Source organism: Chionomys nivalis, chromosome X, assembly GCF_950005125.1.
Source record: "Chionomys nivalis chromosome X, mChiNiv1.1, whole genome shotgun sequence".
Taxonomy (NCBI): Eukaryota; Metazoa; Chordata; class Mammalia; order Rodentia; family Cricetidae; genus Chionomys; species Chionomys nivalis.
This window is the reverse complement of record NC_080112.1, coordinates 25,716,997-25,742,869: the sequence shown is the minus strand read 5'-3', so window position 1 is coordinate 25,742,869 and position 25,873 is coordinate 25,716,997. Positions and strand designations below refer to the sequence as shown.

The window sequence follows — 25,873 nt, the reverse complement described above, 5'->3', positions numbered from 1 at the left end:
CACCAAAGTGTTTTGAGAAACCTGATCTTGAATCTGGCTCCTAAACCATTTTAGAGTGACCCTTCCAGAGAGGAGAATAGTGAAATAAAGACTTTGCAAAGACAAATTGCTTTCTAGTCAAGAGAATAAAATTTTTTTTTTTTTCGAGACAGGGTTTCTCTGTGGTTTTGGAGCCTATCCTGGAACTAGCTCTTGTAGACCAGGCTGGTCTCGAACTCACAGAGATCCGCCTGCCTCTGCCTCCCAAGTGCTGGGATTAAAGGTGTGCGCCACCACCGCCCGGCAAGAGAATAAAATTTTTGAACAGGGTGAAAACTTTATATTCCAGTTGGGTCTGTTCAATAGCTTCATCAAGAAACTACCCTTTGGAAGGTATCCTGACTGTAAGTCAGTGGTTTCTTTACAGCCTAAGGGCCTTGACCTAACGGGTTGCCTACAACCATTGGAAAACAGATATTTACACTGCAGTTCACAACAGTAGCAAAATGACAGAAAGTAGCAACGAAAATAATTTTATGGTGTGTTGGGGGGTCCCCACAACATGAGGTATTAAAGTCGCGGCAGGAGAAAAGTTGAGCACCACTGTCGAAAGCCATGTTTAGGCCATCCCTCATAACAGTAATGTACTGCTGAAAGACTTTGGGGCACCTTAGCATTACTGCACCCCCTTCCTGGGAACCAGGACCCTGGTAACCAACTACGCGTGCACTGGAGCTTTGAGTACTTTCTATCACCATTGTAGTCTTTTTTCAATAGACCCGGACGCTGGAACTGGGCTGAGACGACCTGCAGGTGACCTCCTTGTAATCACCACAGCATTGATCAAGTAGAGTTAGCTGACCATTGAATGAACTAGTCGAAATAGTTGACAAATGATTTCTGCACTTTCCCTTTGATTCTGTACCACCCCCTCCCTGATTTTGTGGTTTTTCCTTTAAAAGAGCTTGTAATAGACAAAGCAGGGGTCCTTCTCCTTTCGAGGCTCAGGGACCTCTGCCTTGGCAGAATAAAAATTCCTCTTGTTACTGCATCAACCGTGCTGAGAGTGTCTCTTGGGGCGACCTCCTCCTTGTTGGGGCTTTAGGGCCCAACACTGCTATTAGAGCCTCCAAATGATCAATGTATGCTTACTAAGTTTGAAATAAAAAAGCATAATAAAAGAAGAAATAATGAGAAACGTTTGTTTTTTTAAATCAAAAGCAGTCAGTCCAGCAATGACTTGTATTCCCCTAATTTCCCCATTCCCCCTTGCTTTGATTAGCCAATCGTGTCAGATTGTGAAGTTAAGTTCCCACCAATGGGTATGATGCAATGCAGCCAACACCTCCACCTACAAACAAAATAGCCATGTTGGCCCAGGTGTGTGTTCTAGCACTTCTTTTGCCACCCTCTGCTCCAAGAACTAACTTACCTAGCTATTTTTCCCTTTGAGTGTTCTTTTTTTTTTTGTTTTTTTTTTGTTTTTTTTTGTTTTTCGAGACAGGGTTTCTCTGTAGCTTTGGAGCCTGTCCTGGACTCCCTTTGTAGACCAGGCTGGCCTCGAACTCACAGAGATCCGCCTGCCTCTGCCTCCCAAGTGCTGGGATTAAAGGCGTGCGCCACCACCGCCCAGCCTTGAGTGTTCTTTTGTGCAAGGTGAGATTATTTATTGCCTGTTTACTAACACCATGCATACCTATTTGGCTTGGTTTTTTTTTTTTTTTTTCTCGAGACAGTATTTCTCTGTGTAGCTTTGGAGCCTATCCTGGCACTAGCTCTTTTAGAACAGGCTGGTCTCGAACTCATGGAGATACTCCATCCTCTGAGATTAAAGGCGTGCGCCACCACTGTCTGGCGGAACCATGCAGATCAGAATGATCTGGAACTCAAAAATCAGTCTGTCTCTGGTTCCCTAGTGCCGGGATTAAAGGGGTGCACTAGCACACACAACAGCATTGATAAATTTTAAGCTGTAGTATGATGAAAGCGCCATGGCCTGGTGTGTGATCTCACTAATCTTTGACAGTAAAAACAAGTACCCTCTGCTGACTTTTGACCCCGCGATCAATTTTATTTTATAATTTTTGTTTTTTGAGGCAGGGTTTCTCTGTTTAATAGCCCTGGCTGTCCTGGAACTCGCTCTGTAGATCAGGCTGGCTTTGAACTCACAGAGATCCACCTGCCTCTGATTTACGAGTGCTGGTATTAAAGGCGAGCGCCACCACCGCCCAGCCGCGAGCAGTTTTAAACACTGAGGTTGTAGCCGGGCGGTGGTGGCGCACGCCTTTAATCCCAGCACTTGGGAGGCAGAGGCAGGCGGATCTCTGTGAGTTCGAGACCAGCCTGGTCTACAGAGCTAGTTCCAGGACAGGCTCCAAAGCTACAGAGAAACCCTGTCTCAAAAAACCAAAAAAAAAAAAAAAAACAAAAAACACTGAGGTTGTATTTGAACCATCGACCTAAGGTTCTTAAACCTGGGCTTTGGAAAGATGCCTAGCTACAGGTCACAACCACTGCGCACGTCTAGAAGCAGTTCCCAGAACCCGGCGCAAGGGTGGGGGTGGAGCTACGTTATTCCCAGGACCCCGCAGCCGCAGAAAGCGGCCGACCCCGAGTCTGGCCGGCGACCAATCAGAGCCCACCGGGGCAGCGCCTCAGCCAATGGCCTGCTCGAGGGCCTCGGGAGCGGGTTCCAAATGGTTCGAGGGGTCGCAGGAAAGCGGGCGAACGTGCCGGGTTGGGATAGCGGCGTCCCGCTGGCTCGATAGTGCCAGCCGCCAGCGCAGAGTGGCGGGAAGCACGCCCGGACGGGGTTTTGGGGTGAGCGGATGGTGGCCGTCTGCGGCCGAGACGCCGCTTCCCCGTTTGCCTCGCTCCTCCGCCATGGACAAGTGGAACGTCCCAAGATGGCCGCGCCCTGCAGGGGCTCGAGCCGGGCGGCGGCTCCCGAGTTCCCCCCACGCCCGACATCCATGTGGTTCAGTCCAGGCCGCCGCGATCCGCGGCTCAGATGGTCCCCTCCGGTCTCACGCAGTGGTTTGGGCTGAGCTAGCGTCACAAGGCTTGGGAGTGGCTACTTCCCTGAGCACCAGGTCTTAGGGTGGGTACGGTCCTGAGACTGCAAACATTTGGAAGGGAACACGTTGTGGAGCGTCCTGGTTTTCACTTTTGAGACAGGGTCGCACACTCTAAATCGTTCAAACTGGCTTCTAACATCCCGTGTTGGCCAGATTGACCTAAAACTCAAGGAGATCCTCCTGCTACCCTGCTGAGCACTGCGGTTACTCGAGTGATCGACAGGGTGGGGAGGGGCTTGGGAAAATACTGAACGTTACTCAGATAGTTCATAAAAATAACATTCGTGAGCCCGGCATAGTGGAACACTCCCTTAATACCACTCAGGGGAGAGGGGCAGAGGCAGGCGGATATCTGCGTTTGAGGACATAGTGGTTTACAAACTGAGTTCTAGGACAGCTGGGGCTACGAAATGAGACCCTGTCTTGAGTTCTCGCCAAAAAAAAAAAAACCCAAACAAACAAAAAACAACAACAACAAAACAAAAAAATAACAAAAATAGTAACAACGGGCTGGAGAGATGGCTCAGCACTTAAGAGCACTGGCTGCTCTTCAAAGGACTGGGCTCATCCCTAGCAGCCACAAGGTGGCTCACAACTCTTTGGAACTCCAGTTCCAGGAGAGCACTCTCCTGGTCTCTACAGGCACTCACGTGGGGCAGAGACAGAGGCAAGCAAAACACCTAGAGATTTAAGAGAAATAAAACCCACCAACAATTAGCTTCATATCTTTTTTCATAATTCATGTCCATTTCCTGCATTCAGTCCTTCCCCATTCCCTTATACTTAGTCTTTCTTGTTCTTTTCTTTGCTATACTGTACCCCATGTATACATTTGCAAACACCGAGCGTCCAAACACCGAGGAGGAGTCGCCCCCAGAGACCACTTCATACACCTCAGCCGATGCAAAAGCATGAGGATTTTATTGATTCTGTCATGACAGGGTCCCCCAGCATTCGGGAAGCCGAGGGACCTCGAATAGCTGGTACAGTTTACTTTTAAAGGGGCCATAGAAGCAAGGGGAGTTGTTCTTTGACTATTCTGATTGGCTTATTCGAAAGGGCTATTACCAATAATTGACTGGAGAGCTGTTGCCAGATCAGGTGAGGTAAGAGGTCATTTTGACCCCGTTTCCCAGGGGACTGAACCAAAGCATACGTATATGGGTAATTATTGTTCAGGAACTGAGTTCGTGCGAGTGTAGCTGTTAGGTCCTTGGTTCCCAGGGGAGGAGGGGAAGCACTATGGCACAGAGGCTGGGAGGATTCAGAATTGTCAAAATGGCTTCAGGATTGTACATTCCCTCCTCTTATTTGGTCAAATATCTCAATCTTGAGATATTAGTAAATTTGGGGGACTAATTGGATCTGTCTTAGCATTAGGAGTGGGGCCTAGGGCCCTGGCAAGGGGGGGCTATTTCAGCAAGGGCTAGCTGGCCCTGGTCAGGTAATATCGGGTTGGGCCCTAGTACTATAGTCATTGGAGGTGTTACAGCAAGTCATAGGGTGAACAGAATCCCTATGTATTTTTTTTTTTTGGATTATACAACTATAAACCTCAAATATTGCCTGTTAACCGGTTAGCTTTTTTTTTTTTCTCAGTGAAAGTGATTGTGATTTTAGATTTTTTTCTGGTGTGGTACAGGTGAAAGAGACTAAGTTTTTTTTTGTTAACCCTCAACCAGGAGACATTGACATTGGTTTTACATTTCCAGGCAGCACAATAAAATACTTTAGGCGCCCCCCCCATACTGCAGAGTTTGCTTTTCCCCCCCGGACAAATATATCATTCAGAATATTTGCATACATGATAAAAGTTTCCAGGGGTTTGCTCAGTATCCTCCCAAGAGGCTTTTGCTAAAACACACAGGTCAAAAGTTAGCTGGGGGAACCAGGTATTCAGGGGATGAACTGCAGTGGCTAGCCTTAAGGCTTGCCCAGTCTCAAAGTTAGTCAGGGTCCAGGTTAAGTCCTGAGGTATAAACATCAGGGCAAAGATCAGCAAGCCTGGCAGAATCAGGCCTCCTTGAGAGGATTTTGGGTACGCTGAAGATTTTATTTGGAAGGTCCTGGGTTATCCTGTGGAGGTGCAGGCTTGACGTGAGACGCATGGATCCAGGCTGCAACACCGTCCACTTTGAAGGCAGTAGGTGTAGGGTCCCTTTTAGCGAGGTTCAAGGTTCTGGGACCGGTTTCTCCAAACGTACACAGAATCGCCAATCTGGAACGGGTGTGAGATTTCCAGGTGCCCGGGCTGGTGTTGGGAGGTGCCAGCAGAGAAGCAGGGAGAGTAGCTTAGTCCAGCGAGCAGCAGCAGGGATAGCTAGGGCCCCTTTAGGGAGGGTCTAGTCCGGCCGGCAGCAGCAGGCTCGGGTCAACTAAATACTATTTCGTGCCCCAAGTCTTTCCCGACACCCATGGAGACAGTCCCGCTGTTTGCCCCTGGGAGACAAGTGGGGGAGATGTCACAGGTCCCTGTGCTCCACATGGAGCATTGTTTTGGGGAAGTATCTATGTTCTGAACCCCCGTGTCCAAATATCTCCTCCAGGGGAAAATCTGCCAGCCTCCAGGGGCAGCTGTGGGGGATATGTATCTCGGATATCCCAGGAGGGTAGCCCTGCCACTAGTTGACAGAAATCAGGGGTGAGGGCAGGGGTATCAAAACAAGGGCTTGAGAAGGTGTGGATTGCAGGTATGAGCGGGCAGCTGCTGTTCTGGCTGTGGGGTGCTGCAGATTTTCCCATGTCCCTCCGGATATACCCCAGGCATCAATTCTGGAACGACTGCGAGATTTCCAGGTGTCAGGGTGACCAGGGGTCTCTATGCCTGGGCTCGGAGATCTGGAGAGCCTTCAACCGCACCTGCAGATCGGGTTTGTGAGCAAATGGGTCATGAGAGGCCTTAGGAAACCAAGGGGGGAGATCCCCCATATTGGATCTCATAGGGTGTTAGTCCAAGCTGAGACGGGGTGTTTCGCACACAGAACAGGGCTAGGGGAAGGAGCTGTACTCAGTCTCTAGTGCCAGATTCCAAAGGCTAATCTGGTTTATGTACAATGTAATTTTCCCCAGTCTTACCTATGCCCTGACTTTTCTGAGCAACAAGGCAGTTTTATCATCAACCTCGATTACCTTGAGCAGGCCAAACCTCGAGAAGATTTCTTCTTTGATCTTTTTAATCCAGCGTGCGCCATCAAAACCAGCTCTGCTTGGGCATTGCTGTACCCCAAGCTTTCCACAGCTGCGGTCTGGGAGCTGGGGGCAGTTGTTCTCTGTGAAACTTGCAAGCAGCTCGGGAAGGCTGTTTGGAATTGGGCTCCGGCATCTCCAGGGCCCTCCTCGCTTCAGTCAGTCGCTACCTGCCGGGGCAGGTGGCTGTAAGCAGAGTTCCCAGGCTTGGGCTGTGACCAAGGCAGCAGGAAGGAGGATTCAGCTGGCAGTGGCTGCAAAGCCTTCCTCAGCAAGGTGGACATGGCAAAGGCAGAGAGCAGCCTGCTATTCTTTACAGCCCTGGAGAACAGTAGGGGAAGTCAAAGTCTCCAACAGGTCTTTTTCTAATAAAAGCGTGGGACACTCAGTCCTTGTGTCCATGGTCAAATGCTTTAGACATAGCGAGGGGGAACTCTTCCCCTTTTCCCCCATACACCCCAGAATCGGACACCTGGGTGCACAGCATAAACAAGGGGGGGATTTCAGTACTGTCACTGTGGCTGCTGCACAGGCCTCTCAGGTGGGCAGAGCGCCGCTTCAGTAGCCGATGTGCTCGGAGCCAGTTCTCCGACCCGCTTCTGCTCAGCAGCTGCTTTGGGAAGTGTCTTGAGCCCAAAGTCCTGTAGGGCCATTCCTCCTCACTGAAGTCCGCATTCGGCCACTCAGGGGCTGCTCTGTCTGAGGTGCGCAGTCTCTGCAGCTGTCGTCTTCTGTTGCCTCCCTACCTGTCTAATTTTTTTCCCTTTACTAAGTCCTGGAGGGAGCATCTCTGCAGTCCCTCCATTCTCTGCAACTTGCTGTCTGATGCTGACTGGCCTATAAAAGACATCACTACATCGGCTTGGTGATCTGCTGCTGTGGGATCAAAATGGGTGTACACACTGCTCCAACAGTCTTTCTAAGAATCCTGTAGGAGTACTATCAGACCTTGGCACTATTGCTCTTACCTTAGTCAAATTAGCAAATTAGTGGGGTGCTTTGCAACCCCCCCCGTTTTTTCAGACCAGCCAATTGGACTCTGGCAATAAAGACGGAGCTGCTCCCTACCAGCTGGTGTATTGAAGTCCAATCCTCTATCTTGTCCGGTGATTGGGTTGGCCTGCTGTCAGCTCCTGGGACATTCTTTTGAGCTTTAAAGAGAACTCACTGCTTTTCCTTTGTGGTTAGGAACACCTGTAAGAGCTGCTGGCAATCACCCAAGTGGGCTGATGGGTAACCAGAACAGATTCTATAAGCCCGGTCACGGCCTGAGGGTCCCGAGAAAAGGAAGGGTTACAAGTAAAGATTAGAGGCAGAAAAAGGCAGTATTGTAATTGACCTGCTATTGAGCGAAGGGGAAATGCTTGGGAGGTCACTCCTTCCCTAGCGGACATCCCTGCCCTGTCTCAGCATAGACACTGAGTACTGAAGTTTTCAGGGCTAGGGCCCGACCAGAGGGGCTCCTCAGGAACGAAGTTCTTCCTCCGGGGGAGGAGGAGGGAGAAGTCTGCCATGCTTGGCTGGATATCAGGAAGAACCAGAAGTGCCTGGATTCTGGGTTTCTTTTGCTCCTGTACAGGAAAGAGAGAAGACAAAGGGCTTGGGGAAGGGCAGCCACTGCCTTCTCCAGCAGCGGGGCTGCTTTCGGAATGAGGGGAACTAATGATGGCCGGGGGCCGGTGCCAGGTTCTGAATTCCTGCAGGTGGATTTTAACAAAGACAAACTGACATACAAAAACAAAAATACAGCCGGGCGGTGGTGGCGCACGCCTTTAATCCCAGCACTTGGGAGGCAGAGGCAGGCGGATCTCTGTGAGTTCGAGACCAGCCTGGTCTACAAGAGCTAGTTCCAGGACAGGCTCCAAAGCCACAGAGAAACCCTGTCTCGAAAAACCAAAAAAAAAAAAAAAAAAAACCAAAAAACAAAAATACAAAGAGACAGACATAAACTCAAAACCAAGTGCTCTCACCACCACTCTGATGTAGAACTAAAAATACACAAGAACAAAAAGACAGACATAGCAGAAGCCGCGCGGTAGCAAATCCAAAAATCCAAATGGAGATCACATCTCCCCTGGAGATTAGGGCGACCTGGTTGCCCCTAGTTTCACAAATTGCCAGTGAAGCGTCCTCCATGGCTGGGCCAGGGAGTGTTCCCGGACACGTCTATCCCACTGCCTGGTCCCCTTCAAATACTAGCCCTGCGCAGGTACAATTTTCAGATTACTGATTTACAATTACACAGAAACAGAAACATAATACACAAACAGACAGACATCAAAATGAGCTTGTTTCTTTATACCTCCAACTGGGTCTAGAGCGTGTCTGGGAGCGACTCGATTCCCAGTCAGGGAACCAAATGTCCAAACACCGAGGAGGAGTCGCCCCCAGAGACTACTTCATACACCTCAGCCGATGCAAAAGCATGAGGATTTTATTCTGTCATGACAGGGTCCCCCAGCATTCGGGAAGCCGAGGGACCCCGAATAGCTGGTACAGTCGACTTTTAAAGGGGCCATAGAAGCAAGGGGGGTTGTTCTTTGACTATTCTGATTGGCTTATTCGAAAGGGCTATTACCAATAATTGACTGGAGAGCTGTTGCCAGATCAGGTGAGGTAAGAGGTCATTTTGACCCCGTTTCCCAGGGGACTGAACCAAAACATACGGATTTGGGTAATTGTTCAGGAACTGAGTACGTGCGAGTGTAGCTGTTAGGTCCTTGGTTCCCAGGGGAGGAGGGGAAGCACTATGACACAGAGGCTGAGAGGATTCAGAATTGTCAAAATGGCTTCAGAATTGTATACACACACACACACACACACACACACACACACACACACACACAATTATTGGCTACATTCCCTAACATGCATTATTCTGAGAATAAAATACATTCTAAGTTCATCCATTTTCCTGCAAGTTTTTAACTTTTTTTGTTAGCACTGAATAACATTCCATTGTTTTAAATATATTGTTGTGTCCAGAGTCTGGAACTCCAAAACCACCAAGAGACCAGATCCGATGCAAAAGCAAAGTCTTTATTACAAGTTAAATGGGGTCCTCCATTCCTATGTCCATCTGTCCGTTGGTCCACCCGCTGGTCCGATGGAGTAGGAGGGACCCCAAGCAGCAGTGGGGCAAGGGGATAGAGTAAAGGGGGGATGGTCTGGGAGTCTTCAAGTTGCATGGACAGTCTCAGGATAGGCACACCTCTAGGCTGGGGGAACCTGTCCTGAGGTAATTGGTCAGCTGCAGCCGGGGAAAGGTTGCTATACCTGGAAGCCATTGGGGAGCGGTTACTGCATTCCACCATTATCAGTAAAGCACATTTGGAGCCCGCCAGCGCCAGCTCACTTCTGATTGCTTTCTTACCAAATGGAGGATACCTGGCAATTTCTTCCCAGTAATTAAGGCAAGGCAGGGAGGGGGCACATCCTGCTCAGTCAGGGGCCTTTATCTTGCTGGGTCTTTTCTGCAGTCTGTCACAGTTGCCAATGCTGGGGTGGGGAGTGCTGGGTAAACCCTTCAATACGGCTAATGAAAATTTGGTGTGTGTGTTAATGGACAACTAGATCGATTTCATTCTTTGCTATAGTGATTAAAGCAGCGATAAACATGGGGGTGCCAATATCTCTATGGTAGGGTATGGGGTTCTTTGAGAAATGTTCAAACTGATTTCCACAATGACTTTATATTAGCTTGCACCACTATCAAAAGTTGATTAAGGGTACTTTCTCTCCACATCCTTTCCAACATTGGTTGTCAGATTTATGGACAGACATTCTGACTGGGGTGAGGTGGTATCTCAAAGTAGGTTTAATTTGCATTTCCTTAATGGCTAAGGATAATGAACACTTTAAAAAATGGTTATTGGTCGTTTTTGTTTGGTTTTCCCCATGCAGACCTCAAACTCAGGTATCCACCTGTCTCGGCTTCCTGAGTGCTGGGATTAAAGGCATGCACAGTCACCATCACCATTACCACCCTCCAGTCCCCGTTTTTAAAATTTTTTTTTTTGTTTTTTTTTTTGTTTTTTGTTTTGTTTTTTTTTTGAGACAGGGTTTCTCTGTGGTTTTGGAGTCTGTCCTGGAACTAGCTCTTGTAGACCAGGCTGGTCTCGAACTCACAGAGATCCGCCTGTCTCTGCCTCCCGAGTGCTGGGATTAAAGGCGTGCGCCACCACCACCCGGCCAGTCCCCGTTTTTATTGAGACAGTTTCTCTATGTAACAGTCCTGGCAGTCCTGGAACTCACTTTGTAGACCATGCTGGCTTTGAACTCACAGAGATCTACCTGCCTGAGTGCTGGGATTAAAGGCGTGTGCCACCATGCCCAGATCATTTGTACTTTTTGATGACTGGCAATTTTGTCTCCTTGGTATTTAATTTCTGCAATTCTTTGTAAATTCTGAATATCAGCCCATTGTCTGAGGTGTAGCTAGTAAAGATCTCTGCTCTTGGCTCTGCCCACTGTTCCCTTTGCTGTACACAAAGTGTTCAATTCCATACAGTTCCATTTGCTGATAGTTTGGGTTAGTTCCGGTGATATATTCAAAAAAGTTCTTTAGGTCAGGCATGATGACACATGCCTTTAATCCCAGCACATGCTGGGGGTCTACAGTGAATTCCAGGACAGGTTCCAAAGCAACACAGAGAAACACTGTCTCAAAAAAACCCAAAACAAAAAAAAAAAGGGAAGAAGAAAAAAGAGAAGAGATGAAGGAGGAGGATAAAGAAAGGAAAGAGAAAGAAAAAAAAAACTACAGACAATTTTTTGATGAACACAGATGCAAAAATTCTTAACAAAATGCTTACACACTGAATTCAGGAATAAACTGAGAAGATTACACATTATAACCAAATGGGCTTCATCCTAGAAAGGCAACATTGTTACAACATACATAAACCAATAAATGGAATACAAACAAACTCAAGGACAGAAATTACATTAATTATTTAAACTGATGTTTAAACACATTGGACAAGGTCGACAAGTTTTTGTGATAAAAGCTCTGGAGACTGTAGGAACAGATGGAAAACACCTCAAAATAATAAAGGTTATATACCAACATGTTATTATAGCCAACATTATATTAAATGGAGACATACTGAGCATTTCCTCTAAAATCAGGAATGAGATAAGGAAAGTTGCCCACTCTCCTCTACCTGTTTTCTACAGTGTCAAAGTCTTAGCTGTAGCAATTAGACAAGAGACATAAAAGGGGTAATAGGAAGGGGAAAAGCCACACTCTCTTTCTTTTCTGAGACCCACTATGTAGCCCTGTGGAACTTGCTATGTAGACCAGGTGGCCTCACACTCATGGAGATCTATCTGCCTGCCTATGCCTACTGAGTGCTAGGATCAGAGCTGTGTGCCACCACACCCAGCCCATTTCCTGTTTTTAAGTTTTTGAAGAAAGAGTCTTTTGATGAAGCTCAGACTGTCCTAGAACTCATGGAAATCTTCCTGTCTCAGCTCTCAAGTGCTAGATTACAGGTGTGGGCTACCAACCACACTTGGTGACTCACATCGTTTTTATGTTTGTTCATTTTGCCTAGAGAGTTCAATTTGCCTTTGTTCAACGGAGTCAGCAATTTCCCTTTTCCTGGTGGTACTGGGGATGGAACCCAAGGCTTTACATATGTTACGCAAATACACCAACACTAAGCCCCATCCCTAGTCCCAATTACCTTTATCATCATCCTGTTTTGGGGTGTTTTGATTCTTTTCAATGTATGCCATAGGCATTTAGGTATTCTTATCTGTGGCCCAGATCTAAGTCAAATGCCATTTATTGCATGAATGACTTAAGCTTCAAATATGATTTAGAAGCAATAGTGTCTAATACTCTGACTTCTCTTGTTGATTTTTATCTTACACCATTAAGCGGGAAAAAGGTTCAGGATTCTCAACAATAACCTTTTAAAAAAATATAGTCACCTAGGGCAAGCAGAGAAACTGCATGAGTCAGAAATAGCTTTTAACCTGCAAGCTAATAATTTAGGACTAAAAGTGACTGGCTTCTTTGGAAATTAGAAGTAACCCATCCCATCTGTGGGCCTAAGTCTCCATGTCTCTTCAGTGCATCATCACCTCAGTGACATTCCTGGAGGTCTGCCCTGGATCAAGGATAACGGATGCCCTACTAGAGTTCTCAGCGGGAGCAGCAGTTTTCCCTTACTCAGATAAACTACCAGAAATAAAGTGTGAGGAGGAAAGGTCTATTTTGGTTCACAGTTTTGGAGGTTCTAAGTCATGGCCTAAGCAATCTCTAGCAGGCCGTTAGCTTTCAAAGGTCAAAAATAAGTGCTACTAGCATCATCCTGGGCAAGAATCCTTTAATATATGGATATATGGGCTAGAGAGATGGCTCAGTGGTTAAGAGTGCTTGCTGCTCTTTCAAAGGACCCAAGTTTGGTTCCTAGCACCCATGTTGTGTGTAACTTCAGTTCCCAGGGGACTTAACACTCTGAAAGCATCTGTACTCATAATCGCACACTCTCCCACAGGCACACACATAATATAACTAAAAATACAATAAACCTTAAAAAAGAAATATGGGTCTTTGAAAGCCATTCAAGAGCCAAACTCAGGAAGCTGTTCTGAGATGTAGCACTGGAGATTCTATAGTGTTTGTGTGAGGACAGATCTCATCATTTCTATGCTCCAAGAGGGAACTCTGTATTGGATAGGTAATTTAACTTGTCCTGCACCCTGAGCAGGGGAATGAGGCTAAGAAATGAAGTAGCTCCACCTCAGTCATCTCAGTTCCCACCTGAATTCACAGCTCACATACTGGTTTTGATGTCATCTTCCCACTTTTTAAAATGGGTTTTATTATATTCTAAATTTTGGTAAATAGTCAGGTCTATCAACTCACACCCCTGTTCTTGTACCTCAAAGGAGGATAGAACAATTGTCTCTTATCTTCTCCATGGCATCCATTGTAGATTGCAACACAACTAGTGACAGCCTGGGGGATGACAGTGGTCCACATGTCAGTCTTCATCCAAGTTACTGGGACCCATGTACTGGCAGATAGCATCATAGTGGAGTTCTACAACCTGGTTCTCTCTCCCAAGTTGCACCAAAGCTTGACTCTGCACGCTGTCCCGACTCAGAAGAAGTCCCACCTGAGGAGGGATGGGGAGAGTCAGCAAGGGCAGCCCAGATCCTCAGTGATCTCCAGAGTCATTTCCAGGTGTGGGGACTCACCTTTCCAGCATGTGGTCCCAGCACCACCATCACACGGTGACCCTCTCCCTTGGGAATCAGGGTTTCCAGCATGTTTTCTGTCACGCCTGCAGATGAGGTAGAAAGAAATGAGATCCACAGCAAGGGCCAGCCTGGCCAGATCCTGTCAGAAAGGCCTTTGCTAATATTTATTAGAGCTACTCCCTACTCGCAGATAGTGTTTCTCTGTGTAGACTTGGCTATCTGGGAACTCCTAGTTCCACCCGCCTCTGCCCGAGTGCTAGGATTAAAGGTGTGTGCTACCATCGCCTGGCTGACAGAGCTACTCTTACATCTTGTTGATATATGGAGTCCCACTCTACCCATTTCACAGGTGAGAAAACCAAGTAGTCCAAAGAAATAACTACCGTACAGGAGCATTTTCCTACAAAAACTATTTACTGGGCATGTTCTCAACCTGCCCTGCAGCGTGAGCCTACTATGTACTTCTTTCTGTAAAGGCAATAGTTTTGAGAGGGACAAATAGTCATTTTTATGCTAATCTGACATGGAAAATACACAGGACTTAGTTTAGGTAATTCCTCCCAAGAAGTATGTGCTCTGAAGAGGATGCTGGACCTTGCAAAGAAACTGACCAAGGGTTTCTTTGTGTAACAGTCCCAGTTGTCCTGGAACTCACTTTGTGTAGAGCAGACGGGTCTCAAACTCAAAGATCTGCCTGCCTCTGCCTCCCCAAATGCTGGGATTAAAGGTGTGCACCACCACCGCCTGGCTGGCTCTCCTTTTCTTTTTAAAACAAGATCTTACACCACAGCCCAGGTTGGCCTTGAACTTGTAGGAATCCTGCCTCAGTCTCCTAAGTACTAGAATGGAACCTTCTTTTTTTCTTCTTAAAAATTTATTTTAGGGGGCTGGAGAGATGGCTCAGAGGTTAAGAGCACTGACTGCTCTTCCGGAGGTCCTGAGTTCAATTCCCAGCAACCCACATGGTGGTTTACAACCATCTGTAATGAGAACTGGCACCCTCTTCTGGCCTGCAGACATACATGGACGCTGAACACTATGTACATAATAAATAAATAAATCTTTTAAAAAAATTTATTTTAGATTTATTTTACATGCATAAGTATTTTACTTGCAAGTGTGTCTACGACACCATGTGTGTGTCTGTTGCTCGCTAATGTCAGAAGAGGGCATCATATCCTCTAAAACTGGAGTTACAGACAGTCGTGAGCTGTCATACGGGTGCTTGGAATTGAATCTGTGTCTTCTGGAAGAGCAGTGAGTGCTCTTAACCACTGAGCCACTTCTCTAGCCCATGAACAAACCTTTTCTTTATCATCCTCTAGGATGGGAACATCCCAGGTATAGTGATTCAGATTTACCTTCTAGAACTCGGCCTTCATCTGTCCGACACACACAAGTATCTGGGCTCGGGACATCTTCAATTGTCATCTAGAGAGATGAATGAGGAGGAAGTAAGATGTTAGAAAGTTAAAGGGCGCCGGGCGGTGGTGGCGCACGCCTTTAATCCCAGCACTCGGGAGGCAGAGGCAGGCGGATCTCTGTGAATTCGAGGCCAGCCTGGTCTACAAGAGCTAGTTCCAGGACAGGCTCCAAAGCTACAGAGAAACCCTGTCTCGAAAAACCAAAAAAAAAAAAAAAAAAAAAAAAAAGAAAGAAAGTTAAAGGGCCCAGTCCCTGGGTGAGGAAGGGGACAGGTCGTGGGGTTCATACCTTGGTGTTGTAATACCGGCCACCCTTGTGCAGTTTGTCAATGAACCTCACACGTAAGTCCCTGTGTAACCAGTGCTTGTTCTTAGTGGTTGTTTTCTCACTCTTTGCCACAGGTCCATCCTGTCTGTAGAGAAAGCCAGCACCTGGCTTAGCTTTATCTTCAGCCATGTTAAAGGCAATCTATCTTTAAAGGACATGCTGTAAAACCTACCCCACTGCTGCTCCCAGTTCCTTCTATGCCCTGCCTTGCCTTGGAAGTTCTCCCTGACTGCTTGAGCCTCCCCATACCTTGCCTTTTTCTGCAAGCCCAGAGACCCGGGCTCCTGCCCAGGCTCCTACCGGTCTGGAGGGTGTTTCCGCTTCCTCTCTGAATCCTTCTGCCTCCTCTTTGAGTCCTCCTGATTCTGGAGGGCCTTCAATGACAAGGCTGTTCCAGTTGTTCTGTTCTGCTGCTCTGTGCAAGTTTTGCTCACATGGCCTGTTCAAGGGGGTATAGGGACATCAAGGAGAAAGTTTCACTGGCATTTCTTCTCAAGGGCCAGTGTCCTCCTGCCAAAGGCCCCATTCCCTATCCACCTCCTTTGGGAAGCTCCTCTCAACCAGCCAGCCCACAGCAAAGACACAGCAAAGTCAACTGCCTAGTGTTAATAACAGAGTGGAAGACCTGCAGGGACCTCTAAGCTGCCCCCACAACCATTACTGTTCTGTTTGCCTCTCCTTTGCGCACACGCTAAGCGTCCCAAGTCTCATATTTAGCAAAAGAGAGGATCATTACTCCTAAGACACAAGGACCTCCTGGTTTCCATGCCCATTTCTTGCTGCTTAGAGTGGATGAAGATGCAGTGTATTAGGTCAACCCTTTCTCAAACTAAACAAACTAGGCTTGGGATATGGCTCCATGGAAAGAGTCCACTCAGTACTGTCAAGCTGTGGGTTCTATTCTTAGCACCACCAAACAAACAAAAATTAAATGAACTATTTTTGTCCCTTCTCATGCTTGTTGGAAGTCCCAAACTACTCCTCTTCCATTCATATCTGGAGAGAGCCTGCCTGTTCCCATGCTTCCCCGAGTTTCCAGCTGTAAGAGTCTCACCTGGCTGTGAGGTGTGGCTATCAAACTCCTGCTGTGAAACAGACCGTAGGCAATACTCACTAACAGTCACAATGCGGTTGCCTACTGCCAGCCGAACCATGGCCCGCACATTGTCAGGATCAAGGCCTTCTACCTAAGGTGGGAGGTAGGGATAAGGCAGGGGGTAAATCGACTACAGCTGCTAGGTCTAAAATGTCTAGCCCTTACCTCCAAATGGTCTGAGCTCTCTGTGTCTGTCTTACCTTGCTGTGACCTTTTCATCTGTTTGGTTTGTTTTTGGATAGAGGCTCTGGCTGACCCATAACTCAAATCCACCAGTGTCTGAGTGCTCGGATTAAAGGTGTATACCACTATGCTCAACTGGATGCTGTGACCTTAGATGCCTAGGACCAGGCATGGTTCCTTTCTACTAAACTGTGATTCCTAAAAAGTGGGACCAGGCATATGTTTCTGTCTCCCTTAGCAAAATGTAAAACAAAGACTTCTTTGTGTGTATATGTGGTGTGTGCTTTTGTGGTGTGTGGAGGACAGACGTTCACATGAGGTGTCTTCCTTGAATGCCCATCACCTTTTTTTTTTTTGAGACTATGTAACTAGCCCTGGCTGGCCTTGAACTTACTATATTAGCAGCCTGGCTTCAAAGTTCTACAATCTGCTTGTCTTTAAGTGCTGGTTAAAGGTATAAACCACCTTACTCCTTTGAAATTTCTAATTTGTATGTGTGTGTATTTTGCCTGCATGTACGTGTCTGTACACCATGTCATGTGTGTGCCTGGTGTCTGCTGAGCCCAGAAGAGGGTGCAGGATCCTCTGGAACTGGAGTTATAGACAGTTGTGAGCTGCCTTGTGGGTGCTCGGAATTGAACCAGGGTCCTCTGGAAGAGGAGCCAGTGCTCTTAATGGCTGAGTCATATCTCCAGTCTCACAGTCTTTCTTTTTTTGAGACAGCGAACCTGGAGCTCATTGACTCAGTTAGGCTGGCTGGCCAATGAGCTCGAGATCCACCTAGAGTCTCTACTCCCCAGCTTTGGGTTATAGAGGCATGTGTCCCTGGCTTTTGTGTGGGTGTTGTGGATCCAAACTCATGTCCTCATGCTTGCATGCAAGTCAGTCACTTTACATACTGAGACATCTCCCCACTTCTCACTTTTTTTCAAGATAGGTTCCAGGCTAGACTAGTACTTAAGTTTCAAGGACATTGTGGGATACGTCATTCTCTCCCTTTTGGTTGAGAACCAAGGCTCAAAAAGGCCCAGCAAATTGTTCTGGAGTACCTACCGAAGCAGTGAACCAGGCAAGCCTGCAAGAGTAGGACTTACAGGTCTGAAGAGATAGCTCAGCAGCTGGGACAAGTCTTACTCTTGTAGAGGACCTGAGCTCAGTCCCCAGAATCCATGCTGGGTGGCTCACAATCACTTGTTAATCCAGATCTAGGGGCAATCCAATGTTGAGCACATGTCCTCACCTATCCATACCCACATACATACACTTGTTTTTGTTGTTGTTTTGAGACAAGGGGTCACTATGTAATCTTGACTGGCCTGGAACTCAACATATAGACCAGGCTGGCCTCATATTCATAGAGATCTGCCAGCCTCTGCCTCCTGGGTGTTAGGATTAAAGGCATATACTACTATGCCTGGCTACACATAAACATAATTTAAGAAACAGTGCCATGAAGAGTTTTACATTGAGCGGGTTCCTTCCTTTCTCACTTCCTGGACATTTTGGTGACTGCTCTTGGTTGGGGGCTTCTCTGAACATAAGATAGAAAGATGGCGGCCACAAAGACAGCAAGGTCTCGGAGTCAATCAACTCTAGCTTCCAATTTGTTATGAAAAGTGAAAAGCAGATGCTAGGATACAAGCACACTCTGAAGATGACCAAACGGGGCAAAGCAACATCGCTTATTCTCACCAGCACCTGCCAGCTTTGAGGCAATCTGAAATAGAATACTATGCCAAAACTAGTGGCAGTAACACTGAATTGGACACAGCAAGTGGAAAGTACAACAGAGTATTCTGCTGGCTAGGTCATTCTGATATTATTAGAAGCATGCCAGAAGAGACTGGTGAAAAGTAAACCAGAAAAGTTCTTTTTAAATAAAACTACCAGAGCTCATTTTATTGCTATATGCGTGTGTGTAACCCTCCCACAGATCCCGCTCTACTCTTTCAAATTCATGGCCTCATTTTTACTAATTGTTTATATATCTCCACCCTAAATATAACCTGCTCAGTCCATATAATGCTACCTGTGTTTTCAGGGCTGTTTGGCATTTAACTTTCCTCGGTTGCCTATAGTTCTTTGTGTGAGGTTGAGGCCTCATGGGTTTTTCTCCATCTAGTCTGGCATGCTTATTGATGCCATCCTTGTTCAGCTCGTGCTTGGTGAGACTTTATGGATGTAGCTTCTGACTGTTGCTAGGAGACAACAATCTTACAGCAAAGTCCTCCTTGATCCTTTGGTCTTACTTTCTGCCCCCATTTCTGCAATGTTCCATGAACTTTAGGTGCAGCAATGTTTTGTAGATGTAGTTATTGGGATTGGTCTCGACAACTCTGTATTTTGACTGGTTGTGGTTTATTTATTTTTGTAAAAGGGTCTTGTTATGCATCCTAGGTTGGTCTTGAACTCTTGGAAATTCTTCTGCCTCAGTCTCCTAAGTGCTAGTATAATAGGTATGTTCCACTATGGCCTGCTTCTTTCTCGTGGTTTTATTTTTTCCTGTTAGGTACTTCTTACTATTGACCCAGACCTCTATGCCTTTAAAATTTTTATTTTACTTTAGAAAGTTACTAGGCTGCTTTTGGACTTACTATGTAACCCAGGCGGGTCTTGAATTTGTCATCTCCTTGCCTCAGTTCCTGGAGTATTGGGATTATATAAGCATGGATGACACCTGGCTTGACTGGCAGCCTTTCTAGCCACAATTCTTCCTCACTTGGGCCCTCAATGCAATCTTCCCTTCTACCTGAATGGCTTCAGGGATATGTTGGTTTCTTACCTTCCCGTAGAGGCCCCGGTAAGGGCCAGAAAGGACCACAACTGCTCCTCCAGGAATCAACCCTTGAGGTTGCCCTTCCTTATCCTTCTCTCGATCCCCATCTGGTCTTGGTGGGTGGTGAGAGCCAGTGGAAGCTAAGGCCTGGGCCTCCATCAGATTGGCACCTAGCCCTAAGCCTTTGGGCCTTAGAGAGTTGACTCGGGGCTTCACTACTCTGCAGAAAGAACACAGGCTTATGGGAGTACAAGTCTTCAACACTTTCCTGCCAGTGTCCAAACACACCCCAGAAATACTTAGTTTTAATTTTTTTATTTATTTGTGTATGTTTGTGTACCATGACACACATGTGAAAATCAGAGGACAACTTGTGGAAGTCTATTCTCTTTCTACCATGTGAGGCTGAGGTTGTCAGGTTTACAGGCAAGGGCCTTTACCTGCCCAGCCACCTCACCAATCCCACAGCTATATTTAGATTACCCTTTTTGATATCACATTAGAACTTTCTGAGCTATAAAAATGCTAACTTTTCTTTTTTGGTGTTAGGGGCTGAATCCAAGGCCTCAAGCATACAGAGGTGCACTCTTAGAACCCCAAAATAGCAATTGCATTTGGTTCAAGTGAATTAATTTCTTGGGCATACTAGCTATTACATCTTACCTACAAGTGCCAAGTTAGGTTTGTATAAACAAATATAGCATTATCTCTATAGAAGAAACCATATGATATGTATACAGTTCAGAAACAGTTCCATACAGTCATATCTGACTACCAAATGACTTAGGAATTCTTTGGGATTTACATCTGTGAAGGGATTCTGTTTTTCAGTCCTAGGGATGGAACTCAGGGCCTTTTACATGCTAGGCAAGCGTCTATCATGGGGCTACATGCCAGCCCAACAAAGGGATTACAACTGTATGAAGAGTAAACATGTTTAATTTTTGCTTTCTAGGGACTAAGGTCTGCCGTGTGCACTTTATGAGTATAATTTCATTTAGCTCTTGCAACAAACCTGTGAAGGCAGCACTATTGCCTGCATTTTTCAGATGAGCAAACGGATCCACAAAGAGGAAAGTTTATGTAAGTGGGATCTTTCTTACTGTTTTGAAGGCAACCCTGAGGTCATTTGATTATTGATTTATTCTGTTGCAACAACAAACTTGAACCTAGGCTCTGTGAAAACCAGAGTTTTGAAGCAGTAGTGGGCAACTATTGAACTAGTAAGGGCGATAATGATCTCCCTCACCACCTGGAAGGTTCTAGATTAAACCTAACCACAGGATCTTGTTATACCCACTGTCCACCCCTACCCCCCACCGAACTCACTGACTGAAAGTATTGCCGATGCCTTTGCCAGGTTTCCATCCCATGCCCCGCAACATGGCCAGCCCGTACGCCTCCACAGGGACTGCCTCATAGTCGGCTTCCTCTGGCACCTATTGGTCAGGCAGGAAAAGGAAGTCAGGCTTTGCTTGTGATGGGCTGTTTGCAGTGTATTTTCTGCCATTCATGAGATGACTTCCTACACCTCTGGTCCTTGAACACCATGTGTGTGCCTGGTTTCAGTGCAGGTCAAAAGAGAACACTTGATGCCCTGGAACTGGAGGTATGGGTGTATGGGACTTCAACCCAGAATTTCTACAAGAGCAACAGGTGCTCTTAACTTCTGAGCCATTGCTCTAGTATCCCTTATCCCTCAGTTGTTGTTGTTTTTTTTTTTTTTGGTTTGGTTTTTTTTTTTTAATGGTTTGAGACAGGATCTCCTTGTGTATCTCTTGCTGTCCTGGAACCCTCTATGTTGACCAGGCCAGGCTGCACTCTAACTCTGTCTCCCGAGTGCTGGGATTAAAGATACATACCACCACACCCAGCTCTCAACAAATATTTAAAAGAATCTATTATAGAGGCTAGAGAAAGAGCTCAGTGGTTAAGAGCCATGCTGCACATACTTAGATGTAGAAAAAATTTATGCACATGAACTAAAAATAAATATTAATTCCTTAAAACTTTTTAAAGGAACTATTTTGTGCAAAGTCCTATTTTAGGTGCTGAGGATAAGGAACTAATAAAATGGAAAACCTCTTTTGGGGCTTATATTCTAGTTGTCAAGACATTACAATAAATCAATCCCGAAAACATGATATATCAGGTGGTGATACAGTTTATAAAGAAAAACAAAGCAGTAATATGTGCACAGTGGCACTGTCCAGTATGTTTGAGACAAGGAGGGAATGTGGTTTAAAGCCAAGAATCTGATACCAGCCTGGTAACTCGTTGAAACCCTATCTCAGAAACAAAAACAAAAAATTGGCTAAGGGAATACAAAGAGAGAGGAGTGCCACTGACAGTTAATCAAAGATTAAATAGGAGAAGGTGTGAGGCTAGGCAAAGGGTGCTCTGCTCTGAACAGACACAGCTGTAAAAAGTAAAGGCCTATGGGGCCTGGAGGCATGGCTCCAGGGGAGGAGGGAACAGATCTCTGCGAGCTCAAGGCCAGCCAGAGCTCCACACTGAGACCCTGTTGCCCCCCCCCCAAAAAAAACAAAAACAAACGGGGTCTGGAGACATGGCTAAGAGCACTGACTGCTGTTCTGGGGGACCCGGGTTCAATTCCCAGCACCCACATGGCAGTTTACTGCTGTCTGTAACTCCTGTTCCAGCGGATTCAACATCCTCATACATACTTGCTGGCAAAACGCCAATGTACATTAAACAAACAAACAAGGGAGCTGGAGAGATGGCTCAGGGGTTAAGAGTACTGGCTGCTCTTCCAGAGGACCCAGGTCAGTTCCCAGCATCCATATGGCAGCTCACAGTTACCATGGATACAGAGTATCTAAAGAAGTGGGGACGCAGGGGAGGGGAATGACGACAGACACAAAGCCTGATAAAGGTGGAGACGTGAAAACTAGAAGTCCAGGATCATGCTTGGCGGCAGAATGAATTCAAGGCCATCTTGAACTGCATAAAACTGTCTCAAAAAGTAGAAACCCAAAGCATATCTAAAGACTGGTGATAATGGTTCAGGTGAAAGAAAGGGTGTATTACAAAAAAATTATCAATAAAAGCTAAAAGGCTGAGCTCAAAAGTGTTATTGAATAATAAAGCTTTATCTTTTACAGCTACCCCATACACTGCAAGTTGCCTCAGATCAACACATAACACACCGATTGAACACCACAAGTGTGCTGTTAATGGGCTGTTGCTGCCATTAAAAATAGGCACACCAGGCCAGGTGGTGGCGCACACCTCTAATCCTAGCACTAGGGAGGCAGAGGCAGGTGGATCTCTGTAAGTTCGAGACCAGCCTGGTCTACAGAGTAAGTTCCAGGACAGGCTCCAAAGCTACAGAAAAACCCTGTCTCGAAAAACAAAACAGGCCTGGAGGGATGGCTCAGCCGTTAAAGGCTAGGCTCACAACCAAAAATATAAGAGTTCGGTTCCCAGCACCCACGGCTGTCCCTCCAGGTATTAAAAAAAAAAATAAAAATAAAAAAAAAAAGAAAAACAAAACAAAACAACACAAACAAAAAAAACCCAAAAATGCTCACACCGATCTTTCTTTCCTTGTCAGAGCCTAACCTTCTAGGTGTCACTGCTGCCACTCCTCTGAGTGTCCTAGCCACCTCTGCCTGGACTATGCTACTTGCTTCCTTCCTTACCTTCACTTATTAGTTATACTTGGTCATGGAAAACAAAGGGATCCTATTACAACTCTTGTCTGTTGAGGATTTTCCCACAGCTCTCAGTTCATTCACAGGAAAAGACAACTCCTCCCTGTGGCTCAGAAGGCCCTTTTTCATCTGGCCCCCCTCCACCTTTATCTACGCCCTGACCCCTCATTCATTCCAATCCAGTCACACTAGCTTCCTTAGTGTTCTTCAAGTACTACAGGTTAAAAAAGAACAAAGAAGCTGGGTGGTGGTGGCGCATGCCTTTAATCCCAGCACTCGGGAGGCAGAGGCAGGCAGATCTCTGAGTTCGAGGCCAACCTGGTCTACAGAGCAAGTTCCAGGATAGGCTCCAAAGCCACAAAGAAACCCTGTCTCAAACAACAACAACAAACAAACAAACAAAGCAACAAAAAAGAACAAAGAAAGAAAAAAAGGGAAACAAACAAATGTGGTTCTAAAGAGTGTGCAGTACCTTGACGGAAGCACTTTTTAAAAACACTATTTGTTAAACTGCTAATAGGGTGGAAAGAAGAAAGGCTAATCAGCAAGGCTTTAGGACGGACGGACACACACACACCCTGCGATGTTTCAAGAGGCTAGGCAGACAGGGTAGAGGGAATGATGCAGGAAGGAGGCAAAGGGGCAGCTCACTGTCTCAGCCTGAGGTTCGCTGTCTGTTCCTTCCCCACTGGGACTGCATCCTTTCTGGATCATAGGGATGGTAAGCGTGGGATCAACACCTGCATTCTCCCTCTCCTCCAGGGACTTCTTGGATTCTAAGGAAGAATGGGAGGGATCAATGAGGCCACACTCTGTCCTCCCAACTTCCCCCTCTTCTATCTGAACTGGGGCAGAGCAAAGTGGGGAGGTTTCACTTACCCTCAATGAGCTCCTTCACAGCCAGGGACAGCACACCATCTGACATCAACTCAGTCCTAGTTTCTGAGGATGGCTTAGGGCTCTTGGACTGTGGTTGCCTGCGAGAGCCATTCTGGATCAATGGGATGACCAGTTCCTTGGGGGCTTCTGGAGGGTTCACACTGATGTGGGGAGAGAGAGAAAAGGTTGGGAAAGCAGAAATATCAACCCAGTCGTATGAACCATGTTCCACGGGTTACTTTTCACAGGTCCCCGCCCCCACGCTCATTTCTTTTTTAACACTATCTCACTATGTAGCCCAGGATGGTCTTACAAACTCAGTCCACCTGTGCAGCCCCCTAGTGCTGGAATTACAAGCATGCATCATCTCTCCTCGTGTCCCCAGCTTTCAATGTGACTTGTGGAAATCATTCCTAGGTTCTCAACCACAATGACCTACAGATTCTCCCCAGTTCCAGGCTAGCAAACTGCTTTCCAGACAGCTGTCTTCCAGAAGTCCTTCCCTCTGGAATTCCCAGATCAGTTTCTTTTTTTAAAAAAATATTTTTTATAATTTATTTAACTTTATTTTATGTACATTGGTGTGACGGTGTTAGATCCTCTGGAGTTACAGACAGTTGTTAGCTGTCATGTGGTTGCTGGGAATCGAACCTAGGTCCTCTGGAAGAGCAGTTAGTGCTCTTAACCACTGAGCCATCTCTCCAGCCCCAGATCAGTTTCTTAATTATGCTGATGATGGCCTCCCCAAACCTGAATTTGCCTTGTTCTCCAAATCAGAAAAGCTCCCAAATAGTTCAGACTATCATTCTCCCTTCTTTCCTTTCTCAGAGCGCACATGTCCTCAAGTCCCAACGACTTCTTCTCTTGAGAATATATACCTCTGCCTCTGGGCATCGCCCATTTCACCCCCCTCTCTAACAAACCTCCTCCTTCTTGCCCTTAAATTATTAAATTTAATAATAATTAAACTAAATTTTATTTTTCTTTCTGCTTTTTTGTTTTTAAGATAGGCTCTCACATAGCCCAGGCCAGCGTTCAAATCTCGAGCCTCCTGCATCAGCCCCCCACGTGTTGTCATTATAGGCGTTTGCCGCCACTTCTAGATGCTTCCATAAATTTCTAACGACTGTGTTTGAGGCTTTCCAAGTCACTGTCACCAAGACAACTCATATTCTGGCCTTCCGCTTACGTCCACCGCACTGAAATGCAAAACGTGAAAGACCCGGTGTTTCACCTCTGCAGCTCCCTCCCTTCCACAGTCTTTAAGAAATCTTTCTCCTCTGAGGCCCGTCCTTCGCCGACTCCGGGGTCTGCCAGTCGCCTCCGGGCAGAGGTGCGAGTGAAACCGAAAGAAATCGGGGCCGCTGAAGGGACAGCCGGCCGTGCACTTTCTGGGTCCGCCATCTTGTCCCAATTCCCAGGCTAGCGCGCTGCTTGCTGGGAAGTTTAGTTTAAGCTCAATACACTAGGGGCCCGCCAAGGAGCAAAAGAACAACCTATCCCACAATGCAATGCTTCTAGGCCGGCCTTGAAGCCGTGGGAAAAAACGATCCTGCGTTTAAACGCTTAACGTCATAGGAACGCGCCGCGGCAAACCTTCTGGGAAATGTAGTTCTCAGTGTAATTCTTGTTAGAGGAGCGATTCGGTTCTTGTGAGGTTTTTTTTTTTTTTTTTTTTTTTGGGGGGGGGGTTTCGAGACAGGGTTTCTCTGTGGTTTTGGAGCCTGTCCTGGAACTAGCTCTTGTAGACCAGGCTGGTCTCGAACTCACAGAGATCCGCCTGCCTCTGCCTCCCGAGTGCTGGGATTAAAGGCGTGCGCCACCACCGCCCGGCTCTTGTGAGGTTTTCAAATCTTTGTAAGGCAGTTTTAGGGCATCCGATACCCACTTTCAAACTCCGCAGGCACCATGCACACACGTGATTCACATACATAAATGCAGGCAAAATGCTTATATACACAAAATAAATAGATCTTGTTTGACAAATACATATGAGCATTCAAAATATGTACCTTAAGCCGGGCGGTGGTGGAGGAAGTGTGCCACTGGG

General features: G+C 46.5%; 1 protein-coding gene across 1 annotated transcript; it reads right to left on the bottom strand.

Annotated features, from left to right (window-relative positions):
• Positions 1-10,421: 10,421 nt before the first annotated feature.
• Gpkow (G-patch domain and KOW motifs) lies at positions 10,422-25,236 on the bottom strand. Its single transcript, XM_057760271.1, has 11 exons — positions 25,058-25,236; positions 23,824-23,984; positions 23,596-23,720; positions 20,597-20,706; positions 19,274-19,487; positions 16,267-16,399; positions 15,513-15,651; positions 15,174-15,297; positions 14,822-14,891; positions 13,458-13,543; positions 10,422-13,375 (listed from the first exon to the last, which is right to left on the bottom strand). The coding sequence occupies exons 1-11, from the start codon at positions 25,225-25,227 to the stop codon at positions 13,241-13,243; spliced, it is 1,467 nt and encodes a 488-aa protein (XP_057616254.1). The 5' UTR covers positions 25,228-25,236; the 3' UTR covers positions 10,422-13,240.
• Positions 25,237-25,873: the final 637 nt, after the last annotated feature.

What these genes read in the sequence shown, in the direction of transcription:
- Gpkow (XM_057760271.1), bottom strand. Translation starts at nt 25,227, where the DNA reads ATGGCGGACCCAGAAAGTGCACGGCCGGCTGTCCCTTCAGCGGCCCCG. An exon ending in GAAGGGAGGGAGCTGCAGAG is followed by an intron (nt 23,985 to 25,057) that starts GTGAAACACCGG and finishes TCCCCACATCAG; the next exon opens with TGTGAACCCTCCAGAAGCCC. An exon ending in TGTGAAGGAGCTCATTGAGG is followed by an intron (nt 23,721 to 23,823) that starts GTAAGTGAAACC and finishes ATTCTTCCTTAG; the next exon opens with AATCCAAGAAGTCCCTGGAG.